Source organism: Phlebotomus papatasi, chromosome 3, assembly GCF_024763615.1.
Source record: "Phlebotomus papatasi isolate M1 chromosome 3, Ppap_2.1, whole genome shotgun sequence".
Lineage (NCBI taxonomy): Eukaryota > Metazoa > Arthropoda > Insecta > Diptera > Psychodidae > Phlebotomus > Phlebotomus papatasi.
In genome coordinates this window covers 33,599,579-33,619,381 of record NC_077224.1, presented here as the reverse complement: position 1 = coordinate 33,619,381, position 19,803 = coordinate 33,599,579, and the positions used below count along the sequence as shown (strand labels likewise).

General features: G+C 33.2%; 3 protein-coding genes across 6 annotated transcripts in view; 2 read left to right on the top strand and 1 right to left on the bottom strand.

Annotated features, from left to right (window-relative positions):
* The window catches only part of LOC129805353 (uncharacterized), a 173,711-nt gene that overhangs the window by 88,560 nt on the left and 65,348 nt on the right, over positions 1-19,803 (top strand). The window lies entirely within an intron of this gene.
* The window catches only part of LOC129805362 (stathmin-1-A), a 63,087-nt gene that overhangs the window by 33,842 nt on the left and 9,442 nt on the right, over positions 1-19,803 (bottom strand). For 2 of the 4 annotated variants that reach the window (XM_055853239.1, XM_055853241.1), the window contains exon 1: positions 2,897-3,454. The exons of the other annotated variants lie outside the window; for them this stretch is intronic. In XM_055853239.1, the coding sequence (XP_055709214.1) occupies positions 2,897-2,972 (76 nt within the window). In that variant the 5' untranslated portion in view covers positions 2,973-3,454. Of the gene's footprint in view, positions 1-2,896; positions 3,455-19,803 lie in introns of those variants that run through there. 4 annotated transcript variants of the gene reach the window in all.
* Positions 1-19,803, top strand: part of LOC129805348 (venom dipeptidyl peptidase 4) — a 153,720-nt gene that overhangs the window by 130,405 nt on the left and 3,512 nt on the right. Inside the window, exons 2-7 of the mRNA XM_055853212.1 lie at positions 14,803-14,826; positions 14,903-15,068; positions 15,293-15,387; positions 18,064-18,138; positions 18,217-18,269; positions 18,370-19,366. Of these exons, the coding sequence (XP_055709187.1) occupies positions 14,824-14,826; positions 14,903-15,068; positions 15,293-15,387; positions 18,064-18,138; positions 18,217-18,269; positions 18,370-19,366 (1,389 nt within the window). The 5' untranslated portion in view covers positions 14,803-14,823. The remainder of the gene's footprint in view (positions 1-14,802; positions 14,827-14,902; positions 15,069-15,292; positions 15,388-18,063; positions 18,139-18,216; positions 18,270-18,369; positions 19,367-19,803) is intronic.

Sequence of the window (19,803 nt, the reverse complement as noted above, 5' to 3'; positions counted from 1 at the left end):
TACTATTTCGTTTTTTTAACCAAAAATTAGTTGTAATTGGAAAATGGACAATTTTAAATTAAACAATGTATTATTACAATTTAGAATTATATTTTTATTCCAAAAATCTTACGGATTTCATAAAAATGTATGATCAAGTAATAATATGAATTCTAATAGCGGTTGCACACTATTTCAATTAAGTGAAATTCAATCGATTGAAATTTTGCCTGATACTCTTTCAAACTGAAATGAGATATATAATTGTTTCTTTCTGTCAAATGAAAATTAAAATTAAAATTCAAAATGAAATTGAAATTGAAATTTTCATTTGACAGAGAGAGATGATTATATATGATGACATGAATCATTGAAAGAGTAAGATGTAAAATTTCAATCGATTGAATTTCATTTAATTAAAAAGGTGTGCGAGCTCCATAAAAAAATTCCACTATTACTGTAGGTCGAAATGTCAAAATAAAAAAGGCAATTTTTGATGAAAATTGCTTCCAATGTGTATATAAAGGGTAAATTAAAATATAAACAAGTAAAACGGTTTTCACACCCGAGGTTCAGCCTCTTTATCAAGCCTCTTTTATCTTTATGATTTAAAAAAAATCCAAGAAATACCTCTGTTAATAAATGAGAACTGTGAGGGTATAAAAGGTATAAGGATAAAAATCTATAGAAACCTAAGGTAAAGTACCCTTACTCGACCGGGTTCCTCTATTCGACCGGTGGGTCAATTTTTGAATATTTGATGGTGAATTTCATCAATTTCTATGAATTTGTCACTGATTCGTATTATTTAAAGAATAATTGACCTATTAATGTTAGATCATACACAAAATATTATAGTAAATATAATTAAATTGAATAAATAAATCTACCGATCGAATAGAGGAACCGGTCGAATAAAGGGTACTTTACCTTATATCTATAGAAATCTATAAAAAATATGTGAATTGTAACGAAATAGACCTATACGTACAATGTTTTAAAACATTATAAAATTAAGAAGTGTGAAATATAATTACTAATAATACTTTTGTTTTTATTAGAATTTGACTCTCAAGCGAATCCGAGCGAAATCTTATATTTAATTGTTTCGATCACTTAAACGGCTTTTTAAAAATTTGGGTATATAATGGGGTAAGTGTAAGTGGTAGTGCGCTCTCTAAGTACGCAAATGTTCCAGTTACAAATCCGCTAACAGGGGGTGGATTCTATAAACTTGTGAGAATTGTCATATGATAACTTACACTTAGAACAGTGTTGAAAGCTTTCAAATAAGTCTCTAAATTTTACCATCTGTTGTTAACTATATCCTACGGCTTCTAAATGAGTCTTTTTGCATTTTCAGACGGTTGCTGAAGTTTGTGAGACAGTGACTATTCTCACAAAAATTGCTCATATGACAATTATCATTTCTATCCAGAATAAGGCCTCAGAATTTTTCTGGTATTGAGTTCTTAGAAATACAATTTTTTTCAAATTTTGATTCAGTATTTGGAAACGTTTTTGGCATTGTATCTGGTTTTTATATTTGTCGATATATAATGTTTCCTCAGACCTAATTTTTCACCTTTTCGACATTTTGTGCTTTAGTATATTGGAAAGCACACAAAATTAAATCCATGACATTTTCCATTGTCTGTGGGTCCTCTCTGGGATTTATTGGGTAAAAATTGAGAGAAAGAGAAACATTAGTCAATACCTACACATGATTTTTGGGATTTCTTCCACCCTCAATATATGTATGTTTTGACAATGTTGATAGAAAATACACGATGAGGGGAGCTTTTTAGAAAAAAATATATATCTTTGTATCTCCCATTCTTTTTCATATTCCACTATCCCTCTTTCAATCCATTCAATTCCAGTTCAATTTTTTTTTCTCCTCGTATCCATCTATGTGGATTTGATAAATATCTCGGCAATTCTTTAACAATAAATTAAATATATGTCTCGTCTGAGAATTTATTGAACGAACGGGAGGAATGGAGAGAGAGGATTTGTTGTATTGAACTGCTGTGGCAGACATCAATAGACTACCTATTTATTGAAAGTCTTCCAATCCCCCTCCCCTCCCCCACAAATTCTACTGTGCTTTTGTAGAGGGAAGTTTCATATTGAATTTGATGCTGAACAAACCGGAAATTGATGGAAAAACACATCGTCACTCCACATGTTAATAATTTGATTTAGCGTCACGATTCTGTGAAGGTACTCAGCCATCCTTAAATGGGGTCAATTCACAGTTGAATCTAATTACATGCGGCACAATATACCCCATCCTTAATGCACCATTGAGGCCTCTCTTTGGCGTCACAATCGCATCCCCATATTTTTACCCACATCTTTCTTCTAGGGGTGAATTGACAATGCAGAACGATGAAATTTCTTTGCCATTTCCAATTTGTCACGTAGGAAATGAATTTTTCCTTATTGCCACTTCATCCTCATCCAGATATTCTTCTTTGCGCTTTCCCAACGCCTCTTTTCCTGTGGGGGTATCCCTCTGTTCATTTCGTCACATTTGCAATATAAGCTCTCTACTCTACCCCTAGCACCATTCTCTCTCCCCTTTGCGTTCTCGTCTTTCCTTCTTGTTTCATGTAATGACACTATTTTGTGGAAAAGCATATGGTATTTAAATTGGAAATTCATACAAAAAATATGTTGCAAGTTTCAGCTAAAAAGTTCTTTTCTTTCTTTTTTCACTTCATTCTCTACCATCACGAAGTACTGCTGTTGAGAATATTTAATTTAACTGACGGCACAGAGAGAGAAAAAAAAAACAGTTGACTGCATTAAAATTGCGACAATTTAGTGTCATAAAGTCCTAGTCATAGTGATACATATAATATTCTATATAATAGCATATAAATTTGGTATTCGCCTTTTCTCGTTTTACCTGCCGGCATCACCGGTGCCCGACACGTGTGGCAAAAGCACTGAAGAACTGAATCTCTAACTAATCCAATCAACATGATGCTACCAATATATGAGAAATCCTCTTTCTTCCAACAAATATCTTCCTCTGATTCTTATTGCCAAGTCAAAATCCCTTAGAGTATTAAAAATCACGTTTCTTATAAAATTGTACGTCTCAAAAATTGAATCCTATCTTTCACTGATTCTACTCCTTTTTTTTCCTCTTTTCACACAACAGACGGCAATTTTTTTTTCAGGTGGGTCTTGAAAAAAACAGCGCAATAATAAAATATCCTCCGAGATATTCTTGAAAATTCACCGAGACTTTATAGTAAGATAAAAATCTGTAGGGAGCTGTGTGTCCTCTGAAAGGCGTCAGTGAGGAAAAAAAAATCTTTCAAGGGCGGGGCACTCAGAACACGCTCCAACTGTGTGAATCACACCGTCAGGACTTCCACCCGTCTTTCTTTCAGCGTTGTCAGAAAGCCTTTCGACACTCGTATCAGCAAATTGTGTGAACGCGCTCGGTGTTCAGAGAGGACTGAAGAACATTGTGGAAGTTCAAAATGATGCGTTCTCTGGTGTTGCGTCGTGTTCATGTGGTCGAGGAAGTGGGGAAAACGACGCCAAAAGGAAGCGACTCCACTGGTCGGAAAATGTCGTGATGCTCTCTGCAATGAAAATTCACCGTGCGATTTTCCAACGATTCCTACCCGACAGCAGGATCGATAGAAACACCATCTCACACAACACACATTCAACATCATCCATACACAATACATGGTCGGAAAATTGCTACCAAGGCGTTAAAAAAAAATCTAGCGATCATCACGTCAATCTAAATAACCAAAAAAAAGTTTTGATTGAAGTTTCATATTTGTCCGGTTCCTTTATCTCATTCTAGCTTTGAATAGACTGAATAATAAATTGTTAGATTTAAGATTGGAGAATTTTAGAATATGGAAACTCATATATTCTTAGCTTCCTGATTCTGTTCGGAACCGTGGAAGGCTTCCAGATTTAGTTAAATTTCAAATTGGAGCAGCTCCACGACGACGTCAACGTTCCTGCCTTGTGAGAATAAGATAAGTTGATCGTGTGTACTGGATTCTAACAAAGATATGAAATCAGGAATCAGAGTGGAAAAGAGTCGGGAGGCCAAAATCCCGAAGGAGCTAGAAAGACTTAGTGGACGATATCAACCAGTGTAACTGAGGGATTGCTGTCATTGGGCTAGTAAGATAGTCGCAGATCGCCAGCAATGGAAAGGAATGGTGGAAAAGTCCTTGTACCTTAAAGGGGAACAGATAGACATAAAGCGCCAAAGGATTAATGATTAGAAAAGAGTTGAACAACTAGTATATACTTAATATATGCAAAGTACGACTAGTAGTTTGATGATCCCAAAAATATTGAGTAACTAAGCTTGAAGTTAATCCTACGTTCAGGATCATAGCTTGAACTGAGGTGGGTGGTATCAATACGTAAGGTATAAAGGGCACCTTCGTTCGTCGGATTACCATGCATTTAATAAGGTATTGCACCATCAGGTATTTATAAATTAAATGTGTAATTAAAATACAATGAATCTATGCAATAGATCATTGGTAAAACATATAGCTAATATTAAGAATTCATTTTAATGTGGGGCAACTACACGAGGTCAACCTGGCGGTTCGAGAAACACTAGCGGTCGCCCTGGTAGCCTATCCTTAATTACAGAAAGTTATTTTGACCTCTAAATAGTCAGAAAAAGTGGATTTCGTTTTTTGTACACGAGAATCCCACTGGTTCTTAAAGAGTTAATCTAAATCCGTAAATTATAGACTGTAGATTTGGGGTCTTCTGATTGGCATTAATAGGCATACAAAAGCCGGTATGTTTCACCCAATCCCAAATTATCTATACTTCTCTATACTCTTTATATTTTTTTCTCTTCCAAGTCATGGAACTGTGGTTTAGGGTAAGTGTGCCAAATTCCGGCATAGTTGCAAGCAAGCGTCAAAGTCTCAAGTTTAAAATGTAATATTTTAAATACAAATTGATTTTTTTAATTCTTTTTTTGTAAGAGTGTTGCTTGGAACCTTGTAAACCGTTTATCGTCTTTATTTACTCTAAAATAATTCTTAATACATTTTAAAATTAATAAAAATGTAGACATAGCTTTGGTGCCCTATTTCGGCCACCTTTATTCTCATAGTTCCTTGCCCTTTAGTAATTCTTCCAATATCTTTTTCACGTCATCTCGTTTGTCGAAGCTACATTTTTTGTTATTCTTTTTCATTGTATAATCTCTAGAGTATGTAAAAACTAAAAATTCATGGAAATTCGAGGAACAAAAAAGGTGGCCGAAATTGCAAGCTGGCCGGAATTAGCACACTTACCCTATATTTAAGGTTTTCCAAAAGAATTTCATCACCCTCTACTACAACCTTTAAACAAGTAATCACACGGCTATATTATCAACAATGTCTTGACTCTTGAATGATCCATAACAAAGTTTTCAAAAATAATTCTTTATTTTTCTTTATTTCTAAAGGTCAATTTTGCGTTTTTTTTTTTAAATTTCGAATTTAAAAACCGTTCTCAATTTACGATTTCTTAAAGATCACTATAATGGTTTGGTTTGAGACTGTCGTTTCTTGAATTTCGTCGCTGTAATTTTAGAAACAGTCCGATCAAAATACAATTTTAATATTCTAAATAATGTCATATTTATATAAATCTCGTCTAAAACTTTGTGTACGAGATTAGTTTCTTGACCATGAACAGTATACAAAAAGCAGGGGTGGTGATGGTGAATCAAGAGTGGGTGGTTAAACCAATCTTCTCCCCATGTTTTTCCTTTCCCCTGACTTCCTCCCCCATTTTCCCTCGACATGCACACTCATACACACGCCAATCTATAGTTAAACACAAAACGGGGGGAAAAGTGCCACCAAAAACCACCCACTTTGGTCGCCATTCTAACACAACTAAAAACTACCATACGTCACATTTCACTCTATATGCGCTCCAAGCGTCCTCTAACTTGCACAATGTTGTATAGGATGAAATGCAGGCTTTCTATGACCAGCTGAAAAAGCTATATCCTCCCCCATCCCTTTAAACAAATAATTTCAAATTTCATTGGGTAAAACTCAAAAACCACCCTCGAAAATTGGTCTGTTAGTTTGCCCCCCAGGATGAAAATTTCTCTACACAGCCTAAAACTGTGAAAACAGTTTTATTGCAAATTCAAAACTCAACAATTCTCTCAATATTGTGGCCCTGCTTTGTTGGGTTTATTCACATGTAAAATTTATCTTAACAGGCAAATGATACCAGCAACAATTTACAAATTAAATAGTCAATTGTTAAGCACAAGAACGGTCCTTTTGGCAATTAATACAGAAGCAGTAAGCGAGAAAAAAATCACAATAGAACGGTAAATGTAAGGGGATATACTTAATTTGGGGTTTAGTAAAAGAGAAGCAAAAAAGAAAAACTATGGGAAAAATCGCTAGAGGAATAGGAACAATCACGAAAACTCTGACCCTCAGTGACCTCAGCACATGGTGTATAAGCAAAGGCATGGGAGAGCGATAGAGGAGCCAACCATTGAGCTAAACCTCTCTCAACCATCTCCCCAAACCATTAACTTTTGCCATATCCTCAAAACCACCCCAAAAAAAACTAGAAGGAGTGAGACCAATGGGAGAAAATGTGTGAGAAAGAGACGACTTAGTCCGATATTTTCCGCATCCATCTAGAATGAGTCATCGGAAAAGCGGCGACATGGAGTACATTGGATATGTACATACCAGTTGGAGGATTTAATGAAAGAATTATGAGGCGCCACCACCTTTTAACAATGCCACTATACAACCGATAGACCCTTTTGTATGCATACAAAGTACTATGTATGTTTCACCAGACTTCGTCATCCAAAAACTATATATGTACATATCTCCAAGGTTTTGTCCATCATCCCCCAAACATTCAGTAGAGACCATTTATACTGCATTTCCAAAGACATATCCACATTATCACATGGGGGATGATACTAAGCGAAACAGTAAAGAGAGCAAAGAAGACAAAAAGGACTAAACAATTGTAAAACATCTCCGTGATACAAGGAGTTAGAAAATATAGAAGAAAACTCTTTTAATTCCATTACAAAAGTTCCAAGTCGTTAAGCAACTTTTTTTCCATTGGATCCTTAGTTCGTTTTTGCAGCAACTACTTTTACCACATCCCCTACTATTCTCCTATATTAAATGACTATCTTCCACCAGTTTTTTTTTCTTTCTACCACTCTGTGGTAAAGTGAATTTCCTCCGAATAGCATCACAAATTAAGGATGATAACAATTGAAATGATAAATGAACTTAACTAAAATTGCATGATTATTTTTTTTTACAACTCCTATTCATTACAATAGCATTTCTTCAATGCAAATAAATATATTTATTTAAGAAATTTGTCGGGATATTTAATTTAAATAATATTATTTATATTCGTAGATTCACATTCTTTGAAGAAAAGTACCATAGAGCATGGAATTTAGAATACAAAATATCCTTCCCTCTTGTTTTTAGAAATTTATATTCATAAAATTTCCATTTTGAAGACTTGCTAAATATTCATTCAAATATGGCATCAATTTAGATTTAAACAAAAAACAACAAGCTCTGGAAAAAGGATCTAATCAAATACGAAAAAAGGCTTTTAAAGATAATGAAATTTTCATTGTAAAATTTTAAGGACGGATGCTTGATACAACAGGATTTCACAGTAAGTAAGAAAAGGTTCGCATATATTGTTACAAGGAAGAAATGGTGAAGATTTTGTAGAATGCTGATTCAATTTCAAGATCATAATAATAATAATGGTGATACGACATTCTATAGAAGAAAAAGGACTTCTCACAAGTGTGATTTTCAGGACATCAATTTTTATTTTTTCTTGAACAGGGATGGGGTGGTCACTCCCATTCTCCATGAAATCAAATCCAGTAAAATTCATTAGATGCATTTCAAACACCTTTAGTGCCAGGGAATTTCTGGTGACCTAAAGGGAGATTTGACCTTGAATTCGAGACAACTATATCATACAGAGTTATTTTTTATTTTCTAAATTTATTTTGTTTATTTGTTGTTCGAATTCTAAGAAACGTACGACATTGGAGTGGAGAAATGGAGGTTATTTTTATGGAAAAAAATTTAAGCCGCTATCTTTTTTTATCGTGGAAGATATTGAATTTTGAAATTTTAGATTTGTGACTTTTTGCCCCAGTCCCCCTTACTCTACCACTTGACCCAATAGAATTTTCGAAACTCAGAGTTAAACCACTTTGAAGGGCCTATTTTTCAACCGATTTGTTTAAATTTGGACTTTTTTGAAAAATCTGGAAATTTCCAATCCGATTGCATCGAATTCAATCAGTAAAGTCGGTATAGTAAATGATATACCTTTCTCAGGGCAGAGCATTCTCATACATTTTTCGTACAAAAATGTGGTATATTTTTTCTTAAGTGGTTTTTTAGTTTTGGTATAAAACCAAACGTAATCATTTTAAAACTTTTACTAAATGAAAGATTATCTAATGTTATGTTATTAGCACAAAATTTATAATGATTGCACGAGGATAATAGTTCCTAAAACCTTAATGAAATAGACGTAAAATTCGCAATTTTTTGAATTATTCGGAAAAATTATGTATCTGTAATATCAGTAAAATTTTAAATTCAATAAAAATATATTCTCTGTATATGTGGCTACCATTTCGTGTTATATTTATTTTTGTGGGATATAAAGCTTAAAAATTATAAAGAATTTAAGAAAAATATACCATTTGTGAATTAAAATGCTCCATCCGTTAGTTAATCATCCTAGACCTTTCTAGATTTTACTTTTTTTATTTATCCGTGTTCTTGTTACTCATTTTAAAATATTCTAAATATGATTTTCTGCATTTTTTTATTTCGGAATAACCATACGAAAAGATAATACACGGAAAGCTCTTGCTCATAATTTTGAGCACTTCCCAAAGATGGGACGCTTTGCTATCTCTTTACCGTTTTTGGTATATCCTAAAACGTGTACGTTTTTCTACTTTTGGATATGCTTTTGGATTACGAAAATTCTCTTGAATTATTTCTAATAACGTGTTTTCAAAATTAAATATTGAAAAGACTATAAGGAGCAAGTTTTTCAACCAAGAGGTTTGATTAAAAATTAATTTTGAGGTTCTTTCAATAGGTCTTGGAATCCCTGACACCTAAATCAGTTAGAACAGATTATGAACTAATAAGGAATTTTTGCCAGTACTTCTATCAAGCAAATTTTGAAGTGATCTATGAATTAGTTACAATCAGTAGTGGGACCGTTACTACTTTAAAGAAAAATTCATACTTTCAAAATTTATGATTTATTTGAATTTTGCGTTAGATTTTGATACTGTTATTATTTTACTCTGTATTTATCTTTCGATTTATGTATGATTGTTTTTCAAAAATTTCCTGCAAAAGAATTATCTTACAATGAGTTAAAACCGGCAAATTGCATTGAATTGAAAAAAAGATTATTATTATAATTAATTCTCACAAGTGACAATGTACGTGAAGTCAAGTTTAGTTTCATCCCAACAATTTATAACCATTTTGGATAATTCTTAAATGGACAAATAAATGATACGTAGGGGAAGTGCTCATAATTTTGGACAGTCTGCTTATAAGCATCGAAGTTCCAAGTTTGAAGTGCGATATTTTCTATACTAATTGACATTTCTTGTTACTCTCTTTTCAGAAGGATTGTTTAGAAACTTAGCAAGCTATTTATCGTCTTATTTTTATTAAAATTAGTTTTAATACGTTTAAAAATGAATTGATAAGTAGAGGTGACCTTGGCTCTTATTTTGGACAACTTGTTTATTAATTTGTCCAACTTGACTGTAAATTTGGACAGCTAATCCGCCTCAATAGGATGCCCATTGTTCTTCATTTGATGAACCAATCTTACCAAGTCCTCTTCCTGTTCATGTACACTCGTAAAAATAAAAGGGTCAAATTGACCCTTTTCCAAAGGATGGATCATATTTGACTCTTTGAAAGGGTCACCAGGTACCCTTCGAAAGGGTCACGGTTTTGACATCTATTTAATTCCGGAATAAACGAATGAAAAAACAATGAAAAAGTGATCTTTGGTGTTCGCTCAGATGAGAGAAATATGATATCAGTAATAAATTTACAATAAAACATGATTATTCGTGATAAATGTGCATACTAAATTTCAAGAGATACAAAAGTGAACCTTTCAAAGGGTCAAATACGATCCATCCTTTTGAAAAGGGTCAATTTGACCCTTTTATTTTTACCAGTGTAAGGGAAACGTAGAATGTCACAGAAGCCCGGAAACTTTCCATATCATTCATTAAAGTGAGTTGACTTCGGTGCTCCAAGTACGTGCGGATTCGCTCATTCCCTGACCTTTCCGGGAGCCTTTCAAGGCATTTCTCGCTACATCTCTTTCGTAGAGATGATGCTCCTTTGTTTCTCCAGGCATTTGTCCAACCTAGTCATCACAAAAGCTAAAACTTCACGAAATTTCGTGAGAAAAACACCTGTCCAAAATAAGAATCATCACCTCACTGGTGAATGTCTTAAAGAATTTCCCATTTTTCACACGAAAAATATAATTCACAAGGCAAATCTCACTTCAAGTCAAATGTACAAATCATCAGTAACGTGAATCAACACAATATTCAATGAATATTCAATAATATCACTCAAAAACAGCGAACAAACTTTGTTAGTACTTCACCAAAACTAAATAAGACTGAAGTAAGCCACGAAGTTCTGTCATATTTCTCGTAAGCAATTGCTCACACTGAATTTTCAACAAAGCAATTTTAACTCAAATCATATTCAAATTTTAACGTATTTAGTGTTAAAATCTTCCAAAAAGAACAAATATTTAGATAGAATTCATTATTCATCAAATATTGGAATAAAAATCCATCATTTTAATCAATTTATTTTTAGTGTCCAATGTTATCCTCAAAGTGTCCAAAATAAGAAACTGGACAAAATTATGAGCATTTCCCCTATTATTTTCAGTATTTTATATTTTAATTCCTTTAACCACAATTTATGGATTTCCTGATCAAGATATTCAAGTTTAATGGCAAATTGAATAATTCAGTTCATTATTAACTACTTCATACCAATTCAAATGTTCCTTCTTTGGGCAAAAAGTGATGGTGAGAAGAAGTAGCGCACTCAAAAAGTGTCTGAAGAGAATTTTACATTTTTATCGATTACTTTTGCGGTACTTTCAATAAAAATGAGTCACAGAGGTCATGTCTTGCCATTTCATGTAAAGGCTTAAGTAATCAATTTTTCTACTCTCTATAGAGAGCCCGAACATTTTCCACCACAGACCACCAGTCATGAAAGAAGCATTTTCGCAGCTTTCCCAATTCACTATACATAAAAAGTTTCTCCTTTTGACATCTTAACATTATATCCTCTACGGATTCTGGGTATACTTCTTATATGGAAACCGAAACTCTATTAGCCACGATTTGCTCCTGAAAACGTTCTTTTCGCCCCTCTTCGATGACTTTTACGGCCTTCACATGATTTTCATCATACATACATTTTTCTCCGTCGTTTTACCTCTGCCTTTCCCAGGATACTATACTGGGAAAAAATGTTACATAAAAATTCCTCCAGCATCATTTCACCTCTTATATTGGAGGAGTTTTGAAGACGGAAAAATATTTTCCTGAGATTAAGTGGCTATTTCATTTTATTCCAATGATATTAGGTGGTACTCTCTCCTGATATTTTGCAGATTGAAGGTCTTATTGTCGTACTCTAGCAGAGCTGACAAGATTTTCCATTGGATTTCCGAAAATACACATACATAGGTTTGATTAATTGCCAAATCATTGGAGCATTGTTGTAATTACACGCTCACCAATCTGAATTGTACTGATGTGTGCTTGAGGCATATATTATTTGGAATTTCCACCCTCTTCTCACACTAACTTTTGCCAAATTGCAATCACATTTCAAATTCATATGTTATGCGCTGATTGTATATCGTATCATCAACACCATTTACCCCAAATCCGAAACCCCTTCCTGATCATTGGCGAAAAATAGCGCACAATTTACTACATAAATTAACTCTTCAATTATTATCCGCCGCACAATATAAAATAATGAGTAGATAATTCACGAAAATTATAATGCGTTTAGTACATTAGAGTGGTATATCGAATTAGTGCCTAACTTCAGATTAAATTTAGTGCTTAACTTCAGATTTCTATAATATTTCACACATTCTAGTTGCAATATGAAAAATATGTTTAACATGATAAAAGTTATTCTATTATAGCGCAGCCACAATAACTTTGCGAAAATTTTGCGAAAATGCATATATGATAGTGAACAAGACGACTACAACTAAACTTCGCTTATTCTCAAAAGTGATTGTGTTATTATATCTAAAGCTTAGCCACATGGCTTAAGTTGTATAATTTATGATTAGTCAAGATTTTTTGGGAAAATTTAACTTAGGATTGAATTATTAAGGGTAAATGATCTATTAGTTTCTTAAAAAAAATTGGTTGCTATTTAAGATTGTGAAGCTTTGAGGAACTGGGCTAAACCTCTAGTCTGACTGAAGACCACTTAACGCATCATGTCCAAAACACATTAACCTTTTACTTTGTATAAGCATTTTTCAAAAATGCCTATGAGAGTAAATGAAATATCAAAAATATGTTTACAAAATGAAAGTTAAATATTTTGCGCTGAGTGAGCATTATGCCGATTATGCGCAACGCACAATAACTTCTGTTTCTAAATATGTTTTCGAAATTGGCTATGAGAGTGAGAGAGATGACTAGACTTAGATCTCACTCACTCTCATTGAGATGTCAAAAACATGTTTACATTTCAGTGAATGTGAATGAAATCTAGATTTAGCCACATGAGTAAATCTCATAGTCAGTTTCGAAAACGAGTTGGTCCCGGTCAACATCCCTGATTGGTAAAAGCGTCACAGCTACCCCCACGATTGTGCCTGCCCTTGCTGAAGGAAAATGGAAATTTTTAGTATTTTGGAAATTAATCTTTGCTTAAACTCATTCAAAATGGCGACTTTTTCGGTCGGGCACTCAATAGGTCAATAGGTAGAGCACTCGCTCTACGATGCAAGTGACCCGGGTTCGAATCCCCTTTAGGTCACCAGGAATTTTTCTGGCATTAAAGGTGTTCGGATTGCAACCAGTGAGCTTCACTGCATTTGATTCCACGGGGCATGGGACTGACAACCTCATCCCGTACGAGAAAAAAATAATAATGCATGTCTAGAAATCCCCTTGCGGGAAGGCCTTGTTCCTTCATGGAATGTTGTGCCAGCATTATAATTATTATTTTTAAACTCAATATCCTCCGTGTGATTTCAACCTTATTAGGATTTTAGCTGCCACCGATTTATGACATTTCACAGAAGGAGTGAATGGAAACGTAAACGCGGTATTTTCATTCGGTTTATACGCAGTTTCAAAAACAAAGTACGAAAAACAAATGCAATTGTGCTTATGACATTATTCTGTTTTAGTACTAAAAGCAAAACAAGTTAATGAACCACTCCAAAGTACCTTGGCTCACGAACATGTCAAGAAATTGATATTAATAATTAAATTGTCTTTTTGCATTTCTTCCTCCATATATCTACCCACCTTTTCTTCTGTGTTTCTTTTTCTTTTTAATTCTCATACGAATTTAATTCGCAAAAGAGAATATGGAAGAATTCACCTTTTTCCATGCGCTAGTATTTTCCAAGATACGATGCAAATTTATATGCATATACATACATAAAACATAAGTATCATAAAATTTGTAAATAAAACGGCAAGTTTACAACTCATGTTTCTCTCTGTCTTTCAATTCTATATATACATATGATACTTCGTCTTATGTATCATGAAAAAAGGATACGAAAGCGGCTTTTATTAGACATATTAACGGTTTAAGTATAATATACTATCGTACTATGGAGACGGAAGCAGACCTCCACTCCTCAAACCCAAATATATAGTCAATAGGGAATAGGATATAATGCAGACAGAACATATCAATTCACATTGAGATAAAATTTTGTGGTCATATTGAAATCAAGAAGCTTATATTGATATCAAATTTCGACTTTGCTCGTTCCCCTTCCCTAAACCAAAATACCCCAATTACTCCCCCAAAAAGTAGAATATTGGGGATGATTTTCGTCTAGACAAACAATAGAGACAAAATCCTATTAAGTTTTGCATATGGTTTCGTAACAGCAAAGTACAACATGGAAAAGTATGCTTCCCCCATTACTCCAATATGTAACATAGCCATTGTCAATAGTTCTGAGATTATATTACTCAATTGACATTTCTAAGATTTTTTTCTTTATGAATTTTATAACATTTTATATATGCTAAAATTAAATTTTCAAATAGAACACCGAATAAGTGCTTTATATGCTTTAGTTGAAATAATTTACACACTCTTGTGGGTCATTAAACATTTGCGTTATCTTTTCCCACAGAAAGTGAAAGAACGTGTAGTGAATATTGATTTTTAAAAGAATCTTATTCTACAATCATACATTAAAATCAGTAATTCACTAGCAACAATTGACAATTTTTGTAACACTTTTCTCTGTTTTTGTATTCTATCGAAGAGGTATATATCATATTGTGTTTGGATAAGAATGTATTCGAAAATCCACTTGAATTGACAATCACACTTCAATATTCTTTGTCTAATCATAGTAAAGCTACACTCTTTATCAATTTTGAAATAATTCCCAATAGAGTCAGTGTTCATCTGCTAGTCGTTCAGTTCAGTGTTAATCGTTTTAAAAATGGTTAGTAAATTTACCTATTGCTTCAAATTAAAATTCAACTTAAATTGTCATTCTCAATTTTCATTTTCTATTTCAGAAATTAGATTTATTCTATTTTATTCTTGTGGCAATATTTCTAAATTTATGTGCTGCAATTCCCGTAAAAAATCCCCGACAGACAGAACAGAGACCGTTAACATTTGCAGATGTGATTCCTGGATCAAGATTTCCACAGAGGGGATTCAATGGAACATGGATGACAGGTAATATGGGAAAATTGTCTTAATATGACGAGAATTTGCACCCAAAATCCACACATATATATATACATTTTCTCTTCGATAAGGAATCAATACGTGATTTATTAGAGGATTATGTCATTATCTCGTGCTAAGCTATTGAATGTCGATTATTTCACTGTCATATCTCTTATAAGATACTTCAAGTGATTAAACTTTATATATGCCTCTCTGTATCTCTCTTCCAGGCTCTGAATTTCTCTATCGAAATAGCCAAGGTGATTATAATATTTACAATGTGGAAGAAGATAGTCATCGCTTGTTCCTCTCACAAGATGCCCTGGTAAGTTATATAGATATTGAAACAGACTGTTTGTAATTAAACATCGTGCATAAACAAAAATTAATTGTTCCTTATTGTATGGTCCATAATCGGGTTATATTGAGTACAATTACATATTTACTGATTAATCTATTTAGTTAAGGGACAGCGTCATATACTACAACATTATTAGCAATAAATTCTTCTATCACACTTGAAGAAAAAATTGAACAATTTTAATTATATAAATCTACGTAAATTAGCTTAATATTATATGCTGGGTAGATCGATTAGATACTTTAATCGTTATTTTATTCTTTTTATAAAAACTATGAAAGAAATTAGATGTCCTAAATGAGTTAAATCTTTTTTTTATTGTTTGGTAATTAAAATTTTTATGCAAACATTTTTTATTTGTATAACAAAAAAAAACAAAAATTTGTGCAGATATTTTTCGTGTTAACCATTTAAAGACGAATGAAACACATTTTTTAGGACCGGTGTCCCTAAAACAAAAACATTTTTTCGACTATATAAGATTATTATGTCCACTAAACATCCAGAAAAAAACGGCTTTTTGCTTTTGGAACACCGACCGGTGTCCCACTCATCCTTAAAGGGTTAATGAATTGAAGTTGTTAGGACCATACATACAATTAGGAAAAATATTGAATTGAATTGAATTGAATTAGGAAAAAAACAAATCTTAAAAATAATTTTCTCTTAACTCTTTAATTTCGTAAATCCGAAAAGAGTAATAATAGACTAAGCGAATGCTTAAAAATATATCTCTCATTATCACTTGACATAAAATTATTTGAAAGTTTATTATAAATAATAATTTTTTAGTGAATTTTATTAAAAACCAATATGTCTTTTCGCGAACATTAAGGAATCTGAAATTTAGTAAAAGTGACTTCTAACCATGCTTATCAGAAACTTATCGGATAAAGGAGACGACTTATCGAAAAGAAATTTGTTTTTAAAATGAAATTTGCTAAAACTTTGGATTTTTTTTGATTAGGACATTTTACAGAAAATATTATAGGCCTGGGTGCAAGAAGTTCAAATATGTACAAAATCTATAAAATATCTAGAATGATTTCTAAATGATATCTAGAAAATATCGTATTTTGAAATTTTAATTATGCAAGATTTTGCCCTACATTATGCCCAACACACAATAACTTTTATTTAGTAAACATGTTATTGATATTTTAATGAGGATGAGTGAGATCTAGATCTAGTCATCTCGCTCATTCTCATGGCAAATTTTGAAAACATGTTTACAAACAAAAGTTATTGTGCCCTGGTCATTAGGCATGTCATTTTAAGGAAATTATTCTTGAAAATTAAAATATTAAAATGAAAAATAAATAATGTAGGGGAGACTGGGGCAAAAAGTCACAAAACGGATATTTTATTTTTTTACAAGCTACTAGATCGCTTAAAAAATTTCTAAGCGCAGTTTTATAGGAAATTTACCGCTCTACAACTTTGTGAAAGTAATATTCCTCTATTTTGTAAAGAAATACGTATATCGAGCCGATTTCTAAAAGGTAATTTTGTGACTATTCTCAAAAATACTGGGGCAAATAGTACCAGACATTGGGTATTATCATAATTTGATCCGCTTCATTACAGGTTTACGTAAATTTGAAAAAAATACCTAGAGGACATATTGTCATAGAAAATTTATTCATCTACACCTTTGTAAAACACCGTTTTCTCTGCGAGAAAAGTGAGAAAACGAGAAAAGCGCTTTTCAAACTATTTAAAAAAAAAACACACACAAAAGACTGTAAATCGTTTGACTAATGCAAACAACAAGCGGCGAGACATGATAATGACGTTTCTTTTCACCGTGAGACATCAGAAATTGCTTCGCTTTTTGTTACTTTTTCCTCTATACCTTTTGTTACATTTTACCCCAAGTGGCCATTTTTAATAAAAGGATTTCTGGAGAAAAGAACTTTTGTGAAATTCTAAAATAGATAGCGGATTCGTATTCAAAAAATCCAAATTGTTTAGAAAATATTCAACAGTGCATCAATTTTGGAAAATAAGTAGATAATAATTGTTATCTTTTGCAAGGAAAATATTTCAAAAATAGGGCTAAAAATTTCGATATTTTTAATTTTCTAAATTCCTTGTTCGAATTCTAAAACACTTACAACATTGAAGAAGGTCTATGGAGGCTATCTATAGAAAAAAATTTGAGCCGCTATCTTTTTTACCTTGGAAGATATTGAATTTATCGATTTGTGACTTTTTGCCCCAGTCTCCCCTACTTTTATGCAAAGCCTCTTCTCAATTGCTAGAATTGGTTCAGCTTAAGAACTTACATGGTTTTTATAAATACTTAGATAATATTTTCCAAAACTAACCTAAAGTTAGTGAATAAGTTATTGTGGTTATTGTTAAATTCTTGTACGAAGAAAAAATATTTACACTTGATAATTCAGTCTTGTTGAACTAAGAGTTAAATGAAGCAATAATATGGGTTTTGTAAAAAACTCTTACTTTTCATGCCATAACACGACATTCTCCCTCCATCTAACTATAAATGATTTACACTTAAAAAAAATGTTTTGTTGTTGACAAAGTTCTTGCTAAAGATGTTCAATTACTTAATAAAATACTCAATAAATAAATATGTTCATAAACAAAATATAAGATTCATATTTTTTTCTTTAGTCAGATTGGAGAGGTTCAAGTTTTACATTTTCCCGTGACTACACAAAAATTCTTGTACGCTACAGCGTAAGATCGGTAAGTCGATAAATTGTTTTTCAACCCCCAAAGCGATAAGATAACTTTCCATCTTACATTGTCTTATCATCGTAATAGATTTTCAGACATTCAATTGTGGCCAAATATGCTGTATACGATATTGCCACAAGGTAAGTCTTTGCAAAAATATTTACAATCTTCTCTGCCACTTTGATGTTTTCAAAAGCTTAAGGATCATTTTCTCATTCAATTTCATCTTTTTTTTTACAGCACATCAACCAATGTGTCGAATGCAGATGAGTTGAATGTTTGCGTTTGGTCTCCTGTGGATTCAAATACCCTGGCCTTTGTCAAGGACAACGATGTGTACTTGAAGAAATTGGACGGAGAAGAAACTCGATTGACAAACGATGGAATTCCTGGGGTCATTTACAATGGTGTACCGGATTGGGTATATGAGGAGGAAGTATTGGGCAGTGGAGCTGCTTTGTGGTTCTCATCGAATGGCGGAAAAATTGCCATTGCCAGTTTCAATGATACTGAAGTCAATGAATTCATGTATTTCATGTACAGACAACCGGGAAATCTCGCAAATCAGTACTTTGACGAGATTAAATTGCGCTACCCAAAGGCCGGTGCTACAAACCCACATGTTGTGCTGAGGGTACTTGATGTGAGTGTAGCTGGTGGGGTTTGGAGAGATGTACCCACACCCGAGAACATCGTAACAACTGATCACATTCTGGGCACTGTGTCGTGGTTCGATGACAATCGCATTTTGGCACTGTGGCTAAATCGTCGTCAGAATATTGCCACACTTCAGTCATGCACAATTGGCTCTGATATCGTCTGCACAGAAATTATACATTTTTCCGAACCAAATGGTTGGGTGAGCATCAATGCACCCAGATGTTACACCAATGCAAATATTTGTCTCATGATTGCCAATGCTGATGGATGGTATAAAGTATTGAAATATGATTTTGTTCTACAACAAACCTCAACTATTACTCCTAGTCAATTTACTGTGTCCAGTATCTATGGATACGACGAGGTCAATAACAATCTCTACTACACTGCTGTTCCCGGAAGCAATCCTCAGCAGAGACATGTCTTCCGTGACAATACTTGTCTCACGTGTTCATCAAAAAGCCCCGAAGGTGTTGACTGCTCCTATGCCAGTGGTAGCTTCAGTCGGGACTTCTCCCATTACGCTCTAACATGCTCCGGTCCAACCCCATCATACACGCATTTGACCAAAACATCGGTAAGCCAAGTGATTAATCTTATAATTTCCGATTAAATACTTTACGTTCTAAACCCGCTCTCCTAAACGGTAATATTTATTACACGATTTAAAAAAATATTGAAATTATATTCAAGGTACGCCTTTATGAGACAGATTCACTCACTCAGTCACGATTAAAAAAAATAGTTTATTTTATAATCAATTAAAAGGAATTTTGCTAAATATTTTCAAATACCCAGTACACCTATTACGAAATGCCCTTTTATAAGGATCTATAAGGGTAATAATCTACCTATCTAAAATCAAAATCACGACACAAGTTCTTGCTTTTTATTTTAACATCTTCGTCAAAGCATTTTAGTTCAACGGAAACTCGCGTCTGGTATATTCGCATTATAGAGCAAGTTTTTACTGCTCGAACTCCACGGAGAGAGCAGTATATATAATCCCTCGAT